The sequence below is a fragment of the Chaetodon trifascialis genome, chromosome 7 (assembly GCF_039877785.1).
Source record: "Chaetodon trifascialis isolate fChaTrf1 chromosome 7, fChaTrf1.hap1, whole genome shotgun sequence".
NCBI classification, from domain to species: domain Eukaryota; kingdom Metazoa; phylum Chordata; class Actinopteri; order Chaetodontiformes; family Chaetodontidae; genus Chaetodon; species Chaetodon trifascialis.
In genome coordinates, this window is record NC_092062.1 from 21,695,735 (window position 1) to 21,710,732 (window position 14,998).

The 14,998-nt window shown below is 46.0% G+C and overlaps 1 protein-coding gene across 1 annotated transcript in view; it reads left to right on the forward strand.

The window, feature by feature from the left end:
• Nucleotides 1-14,332, forward strand: part of erfl3 (Ets2 repressor factor like 3) — a 44,551-nt gene extending 30,219 nt beyond the window's left edge. Inside the window, exons 2-5 of the mRNA XM_070966355.1 lie at nucleotides 1,836-2,070; nucleotides 11,184-11,299; nucleotides 11,485-12,635; nucleotides 12,846-14,332. Coding sequence (XP_070822456.1) covers nucleotides 1,836-2,070; nucleotides 11,184-11,299; nucleotides 11,485-12,635; nucleotides 12,846-13,523 — 2,180 coding nt within the window. The 3' untranslated portion in view covers nucleotides 13,524-14,332. The remainder of the gene's footprint in view (nucleotides 1-1,835; nucleotides 2,071-11,183; nucleotides 11,300-11,484; nucleotides 12,636-12,845) is intronic.
• Nucleotides 14,333-14,998: the final 666 nt, after the last annotated feature.

Here is a 14,998-nt window from a genome sequence, read left to right on the forward strand (position 1 = left end):
GCATGAGAGGAAAGAGGTGGAGGAGAGGTGGAAAGGTTTTTCATGTGCCTAACTGTTCCATGAAGCCCACTAACACTACAACTTTCAGTATTGTAGTTTCAGTGTGCGTGTGTGTTTCCTGTGAAGAGCTACTGTGGTGAGGTGGTGACCTAATGACAGTAGAGAAATGCTGCCTGAATTTTGAAACGCTGTTTTCTTTTGCGATTTGCCTCCTCACTAGTGTTTCTAGGTCATTTTTAAATACAAAAAGGTCCTATTTTCATTTGACAAAAAAACAAACTGCATCACAGCCAACATCTGGTGAGGAGTAGGACGGACAGCCAAACCAAATCTTGAATTTATGGTTGCAGCATTGTCTGATTAAAATCAGCATAAATATAGGTTCATAACAACAATTGTTCTGTGTAATCGGCTATATTTATAAGATAAGATAAGAGAATACTTTATTAATCCCCCTTAGGGGAAATTGTTTTCCACTGTTGCACAGTAGATAAAAAATATACGTATAGGCTTGGTACTAAAAGATATAAAATATGTAATATTGCAAGATGTAACAGCAAAATGTTAAAACATAAAATCAGCCAGTAGTGCAAACAGTAGATTTGTAAACACAGTAGGTATGTTTAAAAATGAGTGATCACGGAAAAGTAAGATGACAGAAAGTTACCCTCCTAACTGTCCATCGCTGCAGCACCTCCATTCACCCTCTGTATGAAACGCTCCGTTTTACTGCCTTTCTCGTTTAGGCCCATTTCTGAAAAGCCCAGTCTGCTCCGACAGGTTGGCTCTCACAGGCCTGAGCAGGCGTGGTCCACAGTCTGTGGCCGTGCTTGGGCGTGGCTGAGGGCAGTGACTGTATAGATATCACAACCTTATGGGCGTCCTGATGGCTCGTTTAATGGCGCAGTTTCTGAATACAGACTGTGTGCTTTTCTCAGTGGATTGAGCATTTTGATGCTTTCTCAGTATTTATGTAACACTGAGACCTGCTTTATAATCAAAATGATATGAAAATCTCACTTTCTACAATATGGGACCTTAAACTTTACTGGCACACTGTCCCCACCTCTCACTGGGCTTGCTTATGTGATCATTTTGGAATAGCTCCATTTACCCTGTACACACTGAAATACCAAGCTGGCATTTTAAGATTTACACACTCTGGAGGCCATTTTGGAAATGCTCCGTTCTCAGGAGAGAAAAGCACTGTTTTAGTCTGGGCAGCGGCCTTAAAGGAGAAGAAAAAGACAAGTAAAGTTAGAGGAGCATCCTAGAATTCAGAGGGTTAAGGCATGTTACACTGCTTCTCACGCCATCGTTTGTGATATCTACTACCTTATTCTCTCTCTTCTCTTTACCTTTCTCCTGGCCTTCCCCTTGCTCTCCATTGTGTCAGTCTAACCCATAAAAGAGAAATTGCCTGAGAATAACCACAAACATTATCCAAAGTTTGACTGGAGGGTGAAGAAAAAAACGCAGGGAAGACCTGAGAGTCTATGTGCAACGTGAAATATGAATGAGGACACTCTGCTTGACTAAGCTGCTCTGTTGTGTGTGATCTCTACTTGGCTAGACACCTTTAATCCTCTTTTCTCTCATAGAAGAGAATCCACTCACCTGAAACAGCTACAACGGCTAACTCCTAATTGTAATCATAACGTAGTCTTTTCTTTTGCCTTACTTTAAAGCAGTTCTCAGTTGTCTAATTGAAAAAACATTTTTTTTTCTGTTGAATTGAGACATGTACATGTGCTCTTAACATCATCATTCACAGCGGTTCATTGTGCTTCTGTGGCCCACATTAACCCTTCACTCTCTCTGTCTTTCTGTTACAGGCTTCGCCTTCCCAGATTGGGCTTACAAGCCTGAGTCAAGCCCTGGGTCCCGACAGATCCAGCTGTGGCACTTCATCCTGGAGCTGCTCAGGAAAGAAGAGTATCATGATGTAATAGCCTGGCAGGGAGACTACGGCGAGTTTGTCATCAAGGACCCCGATGAAGTGGCCCGGCTGTGGGGTGCCAGGAAGTGTAAACCCCAAATGAACTACGACAAGCTGAGCAGGGCACTGAGGTACGACGACAGAGAAACTTGTTTCGTTTTGTATCTCTGTGTGGGAGTTATGTTAAAAGTTATTTACTCCTTTTCCTCACCTTAAACTTACACCAGAAGATCTGTTTCCTGAAAGGCCTAATGTTGCCGCATGACAGTAATCATGGAATTTACAGGGTGGTAAATTCACGTGAACATTTACCATATGCTAAAATTTACAGACCCCAAATGCTCTGGTTGAATGATAGATTTACTGACCTTGCAGTCAAATTGCACACAACACTATTGCCTACTTAGAATAGTCACTGTGCTAATAAATGAATTTGAATAAAGGCATGGCAGGTGGAAGAATAGTAACTATGATACAAGATATTTCTAAGAAATGTCTGACTGGTTAAGGGACAGATGAAGAGTGATTCAGAGACCTATATGAATCAGCTTCTTAAAACAGGTCAGGCCTCCACTGAAGGCAGGCCTGATGGGTGAGCAGTAATCTGTCGAGCCCGGTCACCTGACACAATTAACATGGAGCCGCAGTCTTGTGGGTGGTTGGCTCCACGTTAAGTTTAGGGTTGTAGTGTTTTTACTCTTGGGCAGTTGGGAAAAGCCTTGGTGGACTGATCACTGGCTCTCAGGACGTGGAATGCCATCCTTTCTGAGGGAAGGAACCTGAGAAAGTGTGGTTGGTGAAGCAATACCGAATACATGGTTTCAACTCGTAGACAGGGCCCAAAATTGCTCTTTTTCCAGACAAGTTGAAAAAGGCAGCCAGTATCTTCCCCAGGCTGCTCTCAGCAGGGAGGAGAACTGCTGACCTCCACACGGGATGTTGTTGGTCGGTAGAAGTAACACTTTGAGGAACTCCTAAGCCCAGCTGTGAAGGATGCAGACTTGTGTTTTTGTTTTTTCTAAATGTTTTAAGGGATTTTAAGCTTTCTATTACAAGGTCAGCTGCACAGTCAGAGATAGGAAGTGACAAGCAGCAAAGACCCCCAACCAGACGCTGTCCAGGGACACCCAAACCACAATTGGCATTCCAATCCCTTGGCCACCAGGCGCCCCAACATGCCTGTCCCTTTGATGGAGGACACTGAAGTAGAGAAAAGGCTCTGCAGTGGCATGGCACAGGAGTTGAATGAGATTTGTATGGATTAATGCACCAGCAGCAATCTTTTTACTGGGCTGTTGTGGTGAAGAGGGTTCTGAGCCCAAGGGCGATTTACCAGTCAGTGTTCAAACCCTCACCTGTGGTCATGAACTCCTTAAATTACTTCATCCTGAAGCCAAGTGCACTACAGTCTCCTTACATGCTGCAATGTGGTTTCCGTGTGCTTAAAGGATGTATGCACACATTGAGGGTTGGTTTTACACATGTAGATAAACTAGCACTGGTGCAGATGTTTAATAAATGAGGTTATGACTTGTAAACTCGTACGGATACCCCTGGGGCTACATTCAATGTTCAGAAACGTTCTGTAATTCAAATGGAGAATGTTGTGTGTGACCCTGGCTGTTGATTCCAGTTACAGCAGTGACCTGCTGGAAGCATTTCATTCAGCTTTGACTCTCTGGCTCTGTTTCACACACATTCCTGCCGAGGGGCTAATAGCACTTAATCAAGTCTATAATTCTATTGCAAGAGTGACCCTGACCACATGCCTTCACACGGTATTGTCCTAGACAAGTAGAGTTACAACACCGACCTATTTGGCCGGTCACACCTTTACACCTTTTGGTTAAAGTTATATCAATGGACTCCAACTCAGCCAAGCCCATTAACATGTTACGACAGTGATTTGGCACTGTTTTGTTTGACCCTCGCTTCAAGTTCAATTCCATCACATGAAAATATCACGCTTTAGTCAGGTAGTCAGCTACTTGTACAAACACAGGTACAAACTGCATTATGATTCACCATCATCGATTGACTTTATCATCAGAATTGATCATCTGTGGCAATTTTTGCTTCACAAGATTCTTGTCACTCACTTGTTGTGAAGATTGTAACATTGGGGCATATTTTAATCCTTGTATCTGATGGTTGTTGACTTTTTCTCTGGCCAGATCTGCTTTCCTGACCTTCAAATAGGATTTGCTAAGTATGAAGTAAATCAAATTGAACTGACAGTCAATGAAGCAAATCGCTTCAAGACCAACGCAGTAGTTAAACATATGCTTTGGATTTTGTACTTCTGGCTTTCATAATGAGACATTAGGTCACAATATTGTTTGATTATAGAATGAAAATACATGCAATCAATTTTGTGATATATATAAGAACACAGTCACCGCTCAGCACATTAGAGTTCAGTGTTACAGACATCATATATCACTGCAGAACTCCTCTCAGATGATACCAGTTGTAGCAAGCACAGAGTCTCATTGTGTGTGTCTGTGTTATGTGTCCCCAGCTTGTTTGTGGCCAAACAGGGCCAAGGGTAGGCTAAGCAAGCCACATAGGCTGTTGAAGTGGGGAAATGCCTTGAATTGCTTAATTTAGGGTGGGAGTGTTTATGTACGCTCATTTAGGTGGGTGAGGTTAAGATAACGTTCGTTACATTGGATCCTATGGGGACAGAGCAAATTAACATGGACTACTAATGTTTGCATGCATGTGATACACACACACACACACACACGCACACACACATTCACACTTGGAGTCCAGATTTAGGGTTCCTGAATTAGAAAGAGGAAAAAAATTGAAGATGGGGATAATTGTGGTCAAGCTGTGTATTTATATCATGTCCATCCTCTAGAGCTCTAACAGATTTGGAGCTTAGGCTGCAGTAAGTGCTTATATATAGCGGGTCTTAGTGCCCTCTGATGGACCGGCCTTAGAGGCTGATTATCAGCAACTTTTCTACACAGTAGCTTCCCCTCTGGCACCCTTGTGTCCTCACCCACCCTCCTACGGCCAGGTTGTCTCCCTATGTGCCTAAAAATTTAGCAGAGTCACTTCAGGCTTGGAGGGAGAAGGACAGTCAACAAAACACCCACGTCCATGTTGTTACCTGATTTGACACCAGAGCTGCCATCAGTCCTTCACCACAAGAGACACTGGAAATGAAGCGTCTCAAGACACATCAATAGTAATGTGGCAAGAGGATTAATGCCACTAAAGATTAATGAAGTTATAAAGGAGGCACACAAACACATGTGCACGGTAATAGTCCCCATATGGAGCAAACTGCTGGAGAGCAGTCCACCTTGTGTCCCTCATATGGAGAAAACCTGGAGTCTGCTAATAATGGAGACCACAGTCGGCATGTGGCAATTAGCACACACACATGCTCTCATACTTGAAAAGGCACGTCTGTTTTGAAGTGTTCTTTTATCACTTAGCCTTTGTAATTATTATTTTTGCCTCAATTATCTTATTCTTTCCTGTCTGCCACGCATATGGTGGAAATTCCCTTAATCAGGACCGCTGTATTGTGTGTGTGGACGTTTGCGTATGTGTTGGCTTTCCGTTGAGGGGACACAGCCTCAGTCCATGCGTCATCCTGGTCTCCCGCTCCCACGGCCGCTGTGAAATTCCCACTCCTGTTGAGAGGATTACGCTCACACTGTGCGTGTGTGTTTATGTGCAAGTGTGTGCACGAACGTGTGCGTGTGGACATGCTTAATGTTGAAAGAGGATAGTCATTCCTCGGTCTTGTTTTTTAATTAATGAATGCGTTGTTGTTCTGTCTTGTTGTAGTAAATCAAATGTGAGAAAAGCTGCATTTCAATCATGAGGAATCCTTTGGTAGGACAAGGAAGTAAACCTGTCAACTAAAACAAAGAGCCAAGCCTTCACCCCTCCTCCTGATTCTGTGCACCACCGTCTTGCTCTCAGAAATGAGACTTGTACTGATCCACAAATAGTAGCGGGAAATGAAGCCTGTTGCCAATCAGTCATTGCAGAGTGCTAGTTTAATGAGTGTAATCATGCTAAGAGGTCCCAGCTCCTTGAGACCTCCAGGCCTCTCTTTCCTCCAGCCAACAGCCCTCGTTGGCTCCAGCACAGTGGTCAGAGGTCAGGGGGACTGCCATGCACAGCTGGCAAAGATTAACAACACAGCACATGTGCACATACACAAATGCACCATTGTACACAGACTCTTGCCCATGCATGCTTGCATGCACACATGTTTGCAGTGTTTGCTTCATTTCCAACATTCATTTAGCTGTGATGGGCCACCACAGCTGGAAAATTTCCTACAGAAAGGCACATAAATAAAGGTTGCACAAGATTCCTGGGTATGGTAATACTTGTTTATACTTTTTTTATCATATGTGAAGACAATATGCATCTAATACTCTCCTGTTCCTCCAAGTAAAGCCCGAAATACAGTAGCCATGTTTAATCAGTGGGACTAAAACTGGCTCTGATGTGCATTTAGAAGTAACCTCAGTGACCACATCTACAAAACATGCTGCAGGAAATACAGCTGCATATGCACAGAGTGTTACTCACCTAGCTGGCTGGGCCTGTTTGTAGGTCAGAAGGCCTCTCTTTACAGCAGTGCTTTGTGTGGAAACACCCAGGGCCAGAGAGAAAGTGCAGAGGGAGCACCCAGGGACAGTACCACTGTATGACTTTGGGTTCAACGTATGCTTGTGTTGATTGTCTTTCCATTGTCTCTATCTGCAGCATGTATGTGTTCAGCTTACATGCGCGTTGTGTGTATGTCATTGTTCTTCACTGAATGAGGCCTTTATTTTCTATGAGGGAGGAATGCACACACGCCAGAGTGCGCTCCAGTACATATTCGCACCCACAGAGCATGTGACCATCATAATCAGACCCTGACCAGATCCTCCTCTTCACACATAAACACACATACACAGAGCATGTGACACCTTGCCTTATCATACCCCCAACTCAGCCCACATCCCTGCACAAACACATTTCATTTCCTTTTTAAGACAGTAAACACTTGTCAAACTTGGCTTTTACGCAAAGCACTCTCACATGTGCAACTTGTGCACACACACACACACACACACACACACACACACACAAACACACACACACACACACACACACACACACACACACACACACACACACCTGAGTGTGAGCAGCTGGTGTGTGTGTGTGCATGTGTATAGAGAAGGATCTGGCTGGGATGTGTGTGTAACAGCCAATGCTGACGAAAGAGGCAGAAAATAAACACGGGGCTCATGGGGAGTATTGTAATCCCAACTTCCTGTCACAGTCAGCGCCTATTTACAGCCCAACAATGGGCAAGGCACAGCCTGTCCACGCGCACACACAAGTGGCTTGGTTTACTTCACTTTTAGTGTTGACATTTGTGTGTGTGTGTGTGTGTGTGTGTTAAGTGATACTGACATAGATTGGTGAGTTTATACACATATCATATTAGGGTAATACAAAAAGTTGTCCACAAACTGAATACAGATAGAACACATTTAGTCCCAAAAAAACAATCATGTTCAATACTTTTTGTACTCTGGCCATTGGATGTAAAAGTTATGGTACCATTATACTGTCCAAAGTAATTGTTCAGACATCAGAAAACTGCAACATTGCTAAAAAATCAGTCCTGCTTTTTAGTTAATTCAGTTCTTAAAAAGGCTGCTTTGTTTCAGAAGTTTGGCTCGTTTTGTTAAATGAACAAATGGAAGAATTTGGGGAGTAAAAGTTGTTCATATTATTCAAATAAGAAATCAAAAGCTGATTGACTGCGTTGACACCAGTATAAAACGGTATTTCAATAACACAAAGGTAAATAATAATGCTCTGGTATTTCTCTGGAAATAGCCTCAAACCTGGTTAAAGTGCCGTTTTGAAATGTCTGTTCATTCATTGCAATTGAGTTCTTGCACTCTGGTGTGTGCGTCTCTCTTTCTGCTTTGATCATATTGTTTTGAACCACAGCAGGTCTGTGTAATCGCAGCCTTAATCCCTGGCCTAGAATCACACACAGTAACAACTGAGTTGAGAGAAAGCCTCCCCTCTGCTTTCCTGAAGGCTTTGCTTAAATCCATACTTGCATTGATTGTTCAATCTACTCTTTTGGTTAAACAGGGAGCAGGATAAAGCTGTATCTCCTGCATGATACGGTCTGGGGGAGTGTGGGGCACACATGCACCCATGTGTTTGAGTATGCCTGAATGAAATGGCAGTTACAGAGTCAGGATATGGGAGAGGTGTGTGTATGAGCGTGCTTGTGTGTAAGGCGAGTGTGGTGGGCAGCTAAACACAGGCACTCAAAGAATCTCTTTCTTCTCTTTTGAAGTGAGTTCAAATGCTCTTCAAAGACTGTCTGCCCGTATGACGGCGCAGGAGGAGGGGGCATGGAGAAAGAATGGTCAACCATGTGCTCTAAACACAGCTTCAGTTGCTGCGACTGGGATTACGCAAAGTTGTTGTCTGCTTCCAACTATGCATTTCAGCATTCTTTGTATTCCCTGCACTTGTGTGTGCAGCCAGCCGCACACAAAATTTTTGTTGGCTACGCTCCCTACTATCAGACTGCCATGAGCCAGGGTCAGACACATGTGTGTGTGATATTATTGGCCTTTGGGATGTGTCCGTATTTGGGACAATTATACACGTGGTTGCTAGCTTATTAGGTACACCTTGTTAAAACTATGCAACTATAGAAAACTATGTCAGTGCAGCATCCAAACTTTTTTTGGAATCAGAATTGTACAACAGCCAACAAGAAATCCTCCCGTCTTGAAGGTTATAATCAGTTTCTGTGCAGTTCACCCCTGTTCACTTTCTTTGGGATATGTGCAGGACTGACCAACAACATGGAGAAAAGGAAGATTAAAAGTTGAAAAATTGAAACTTACTGCAGAAGAGGGAGGCTCTGCAGTGATTTTTTGGGAAAAATCACAACTTGATGCAGTAGTAGGACATTTTTAGCAGTTTAGTCTTAACCTGCTGTGGATAAATGTCTGTGGAGGAGAAGATCATTATTTTAGTCTCTTGGACCCCTCTTTTGTATGTCCCCTGCCTCCAAGGTTACAGATAGAAACTAAAACAATGTGCTGCATCATGCAAAGTCGAGGAAAATGTAATTGACATTTTTTTGCGAACTGACATTGGTGACAAATGAGAAGTGTGGTGTGATAAGTTTGTTTGTTTTCCACCCTTGCAATCCATATTTGTATTGGGTGCATATGGCCCCTAACACAGCCTGTTGACTTTTCTGTCATCAGCTAATTCGATCACAGTCCTGTTGTGGTTTTAATTCTGCTTGACTTCCTGCCTGTCTCTGTCTGTCCTCTCGCTCCCAACTGCCTCTCTCCCCTCCTTCCCAGCCCTTGTGAGTGTCTCCCCTAGAGCAGAAATTACATGCTGCTTTGTGCCTGGCGTAAACAATGTTTTCAACAGTGCAGGCCTGTCCCGTCTCTCTCTGTCTCTCCCTCTCTCTCACCCTCTCCCATCGCCTCAGGGGACGAGTGGAGAGCGCAGGGAGAGTTGGGATAAAGGGGGGGGTGGATTGATGAGAGGGAGAGAGAGAGGGAGAGAGAGAGAGGCATCAGGAGGATAAAGGGAGAAGAGGAGGAGGAGGGTTGAAGATTGAAAAAGAGCAACAGTCTGTTCCCAGAGCAAAAACGGCCCAACCAGCCTGTGTAATAAGCATAATAAGAGGGGGTGAAGGGCGACACCTCCCCACCACCAAACAGACACACACACACACACACACACACACACACACACACACACACACACACACACACACACACACACACACACACACACACACACACACACACACACACCGCCGTCTGGATAACTACCATTCAGTGTAATGATAGTCAATGGGCTCTGATTAACTCAGCATTACCTACATACCCTGAAGCCCCTATCTTTGTCAGCACACTTCACTTAACTTGTGCCAGCAGACACATGCTGGAGGAAGGGAAAGCTGAGCCTGGTGCTATAAAAGCAGGTAGGCATGCAGACATGATGAGCAAATGTGCCGTCTGGTTATCTCTTGTGTTTAATAGCCAAGGGTAGTGTTGAAAGGATAGGCGGTGGTTTTAGTGAGCATGGCACACAAGCTTGTTATGTCCCTGACAGACAAAAACAGCGTTTTTGTTCCTTTCTTGCCCTTTATCTCTTCCTCTTTCTTTCCTTCTGTCTCAGCCCTCAGTGTGTGAGGCTTGGCAGCCAGGGATCTAGAGGTTACATAAAGTGGATGTGGATCTGTGTAAGAAAGCAGAGAGATGTTACATAAAGAGCTGTAGCTGGACAAAGGTTAATAAAAATGGAGCCTTGTACTGTAGGCAGGAGCCATGGGAGAGAGAAAGCTCGGAAAAAATAGAGAGAATGGCCATTACATAAACAGATAAAGATGGGGTGAATTATTGGTGGCTTTGCTTTGGTGTTACATAAAGCGATGGGTCCATCTAGCAAAATGAATTAGAGTGTGTTGTTGTACGTGACACTTGTCTGACAAAATCTGAACTTAACAGACTCTAAAATATACTGCTTCCTAATTCCTGACCTTCATTTAGATGGATATACATTAGTGAAGATATCGCACATACAAAATACACACAAAGTCCCACACACCCGTTCAGTCCATTTACGGTCCACATTTGGCTGCAGTGTTAATGCTGCATACATCAACCTCTGATCTTTTGATTGTTTGTTTATACCTCCACACAACAGCACTGCTGCTCCACGGTTCAGTCTGTCCACTGCTTCTCATCTATCTTCTCTCTCTTTTTCATCCCCTCTCTCCCCCCTCTTCCTCCTTCCCCCTCCCTTTACGGGGTCTGCTTTGTGCAAATGTCATACAACACTCTGTAATATCTATCATTAGAAAGGGAGGGGGGAAGCAACATGAAAGACTCGTGCTTATTAAAGTGTGTGCTTGAGTGTGCAGGCGCATCTGTCATGGTCTCAATGACTTCAGGAACAAAATAATGTTGTAAAATGAGGTGTGTATTTTGGATTAAGTGTTCCAGTGTTATTACTAGGCCAGAATTTATATACCTTGGTAGTATGCATCAAAATTGTTGCATAAGATAATCCACAGTCAGTTATTTAACCCTGATAAGTGTGTATACATTTGTCTTTACATGCATTAGGCATGTGTGAGCACAGTGTCTTTTCTTAATATTTGTATTTATCATGTCTGCTTTGCTCTCCTTACCAGATACTACTACAACAAGAGGATCCTCCATAAGACCAAAGGCAAGAGGTTCACCTATAAGTTCAACTTCAATAAACTTGTTTTGGTCAACTACCCCTTTATCGACATGGGCTCCACTGGTAAGTCTGCATAGTCTGGCGCTGTGTGTGTGCATGCCTGTGCATGCTCAGATATCTCCTAATCCCACAATAGGATAGCATGATTACATAGGATTACACAGGAGAACATTATCTGTTATTTCTCAGTATTCTCCCTCTCTTTTTTCTTTTTTTTTCTCCCTACCTCCCTCCCGTGGCGTCTCCAGGAAGCAGTGTTCCTCAGAGCGCCCCTCCTGTCCCCACCGGTGCAGGGACCCACTTCCGCTTTCCTCCGTCAACTCCCTCAGAAGTCCTCTCCCCGAACGAGGACCTGCGCAGCCCTGGTGGCATGTTCAGCTCTGTGGCCCGACGAATGGCACGCGGCTCCGTCAGCGATTGCAGTGACGGCACCTCGGTCAATTCTGAGATTGAGGAGGGCAACACGGTAGCAGGAGAGGACAGGGGGGAGAGGGGTGTGAGTGGAGGAGGAGGACCTGGTGGTGGAGGTGGAGGTTACCGAAGTATCATCCATCCACGTCTGTCTCATGAAACCCTGTTCCGCATGTACGGAGGACCAGGTAACCCCGCTGGGCACCCAGGCTCCCGCGGCCCCACAGGGCACCGCATCCACCCAGAGCCCCTGTCGCCCTTCCCTGTGTCTCCTCTGCCAGGGCCGGGAGGAGCTGGCCTTCTAGCCCCTCCTCTGTCCCCAGCGCTCTCCATGACTCCAACATCTCACCTCCCCTACACTCCCTCACCCACCCTGTCACCCATGTTAGGCTCCCACTTCTCCTTCAATCCAGAGGACATGAAGCGCTACCTGCAGGCCCACACCCAGTCAGTGTACAACTACGGCCTCAGCCCCAGAGCTTTCCTCCAGTACCCCAACATCGTCATCCCTCAGCCCCACCGGCCCGCTGCAGACAAGGCTGGTCTGACTGGAGAGAGAGGTGAGAGAGCAGAAAGAGCAGCGACAGCAGGGGGAGGAGAGAGGGGAGGAGAGCGGCACCACCATCCACCTCTGGCTCACTCTGCCCACCACCACCCGCATCCGCCTCATTCTGCCCACCCTCACCCGCATTCTCATCCCGTGCATCACCCACTCCACCTTGGTGAGGAGCCTCCACACATGTCTCCTTTCAAGTTCAAGCTGCAGCCACCACCACTGGGCAGGAAGCAGAGGGACAGTCAAAGCCAGAGTAAACCCAGGCAGAGCTCCATGTCCTCAGGCTCGGGATCTGGATCCATGTCGTCTACCTCTGGCCTTGGCTCTTCGCTGTCATTTGGCAGCGACCTGAGCTCAGCCAGCGGCTCAGGCCTCATCTCTGCCTCCTCCTCAACGCAGTCTCTAAACAGTGCAGGACTTCCCAAGATAAAGGTGCGATACATAAATCTAAATGTTCCCTATGCAGCAATCAGGGAAAATGTGTTACATGAAATCACCATTAGATCTTAAAGATCTTAAAAATGATACATGTATATTTAATTTTAAAAATTATGCTAATTTATTACCAGTGAGTTCTTCCGTTTTCTGTTTTCCTGCAGCATTCATCTTAATCTCTGTTCTTATCTTTGTCCGACTGTCCAGGTGGAGCCCATCTCTGATATAGAGTCAGAGGAAGAGGTGGAGGTGACCGACATTAGTGATGAGGACCCAGATGAGAGAGATGAGGAGTTTGAGCTCTTCTCCCATCGCCACTCTGGAGCCTCTGACCACCACCACCACCACCACCACCACCACCGCCTTGCCAATGGCACAGGTGCCCCCCAGCATCACCCTCATCCTGATGAGGACCTGGATGAGGACGTCTTCAAAGCCCCTGCTCCGCCTCCGCCTGGCCTGATGCCCTTCTTCACCTCACAGCACACACACTCCAATGCGCACCGCGGGCTGCCCATCCTCAAGAGTGAACCCCTCGAACCAGGGGACAGTAACACACCCCCGCCTCAGACGGGCTTGGCGGGAGCTCCCCAGACGAAGTGCATCCCCCTCAAGCTGCGCTTCAAGAGGCGCTGGAGCGAAGACCAGCGCATGGAGGCCTCACAGGAGGAGTCAGATGACAAGAAAGTACGACCAGAGGGGGAGAGGGAAAGAGAAAGGCAAAGTAATGGACGGATGGAGATGGAGGAGGACGGGACAGGCAGTGGAGAAGGGGACAGTCCTCCCCCGTTGGCGTACGAGGGCTCTTTAGCCACACCGTTGAGGGTGAGTGCTGAGCTGCATCGTGCCACTGCACAGCTGTCTCTGGAGAACAAAGACTGCTGATGAGAGACACAGCCCAAAACACTACTGCTCCAGTAGCACTGGAGGTGGTACAGGAGTATGTAAATGGTTCCTCTGTAATCCCTCTCCCACACTGGCAAATTAGATTCCTGAAACCTCCAGTGAACTGAGAACACAGTCCAACATACACACATATAAAACCAACACCTCAGAGACAGCCTCTCTTGTTCTGTCAGATCCCCCACCAGTCCTCTGTCTGGGTCAGGGCTCTTCTGGGACACATCCTTTGGGAGGCGGGACTGACTCAGACTCAGCCATACCAAGCACAGTGACTTCAACGGGGCTGAAATCAGAGGGAGGCTCCCTCATGAAAGTTGGCTCCACGTTCACCTCCCACCTGGCCAGTGAAGCTCCAGATGCCCTGCCCCAGTAGCACAGCTCCCGCCTTCAGGCTCCATCAGTAGAATCAGCAGCCAGTCAGCACTTTCCTCAGGGGACACACACTCCCTCACAGCCCAGCAACACACCTGTGATGACAATGTGCAGACTCTCCCCTATGCTACTTTTCCTATAAGCTGACGGGACTTTGATAAGTGCCTGTATCTACAACCCACAGCTCTGGAGGGACATGGAAGACAGGACTGCTTCAGGAGTAATCATTCTTCAACTCATGAAACCCTTGTAAAGTTTGGCAGATACTGAAGACATCATGGGGGGTAAAAAAGGAAAGTGTCTCCAAGATAGAAGAGTGGGGCTGTTGGGTGTTGTCTGACTGACTCTTAAACCTGGCCCACTCCACTCAGGGAAGCCTATTGCTGTATGTTTATTGGAATCATGCACACAAACACACACAAGCAAAAAAAAAAAAAAAAAAAAAAAAAGAATAAAAAAGCAGCCAACAGCAAAGGGGACACAGATTGGAAGCATTGCTTATGGACGCTTAACAATGTTCACAGCAATGCAAGACACATTCACACATACACAGACTCTGGCACACTGTCCTCTCAGAGCTTTTGACTTTTGTATAACCTTCCTCTTGTCTCTCTCCTATCCTGCCTCCTCTTTCTCTTGCGGACCACCTGTGGAAAGATCATGACTCCACTCGCAGAAATAATTTTAACCCCAAGGAGATGTGAGAAGAGGAAAGGAGACGAATGAAGATGTACTTCATTGCAGAGGAAGGACTGCTGAGGGGACCACTGGGGGAAGGCAGCAGGGGAAGGGACGGGTTTGAGGGGTTCCAGTGACTGTAACTAGCCTTCTCACCTCACCTAACATGGCTTGTATACTGAAAATAGTTTCTCTCAAGTCCCAGCAGCACAGAATCCTAGTTCACCAGCTAAAGCTCCTCTAACAATCATAGATAGTGTTAAACTAAACCAGCAAAGACACACACACACACACACACACACACACACACACACACACACACACATGCACGACACTGCCTTTAGCTCTGAAACACGCTCCCTCTCTCTCTGTCTGGACCGCCAGCTCTCCCTGTAGTGGCGTCATCG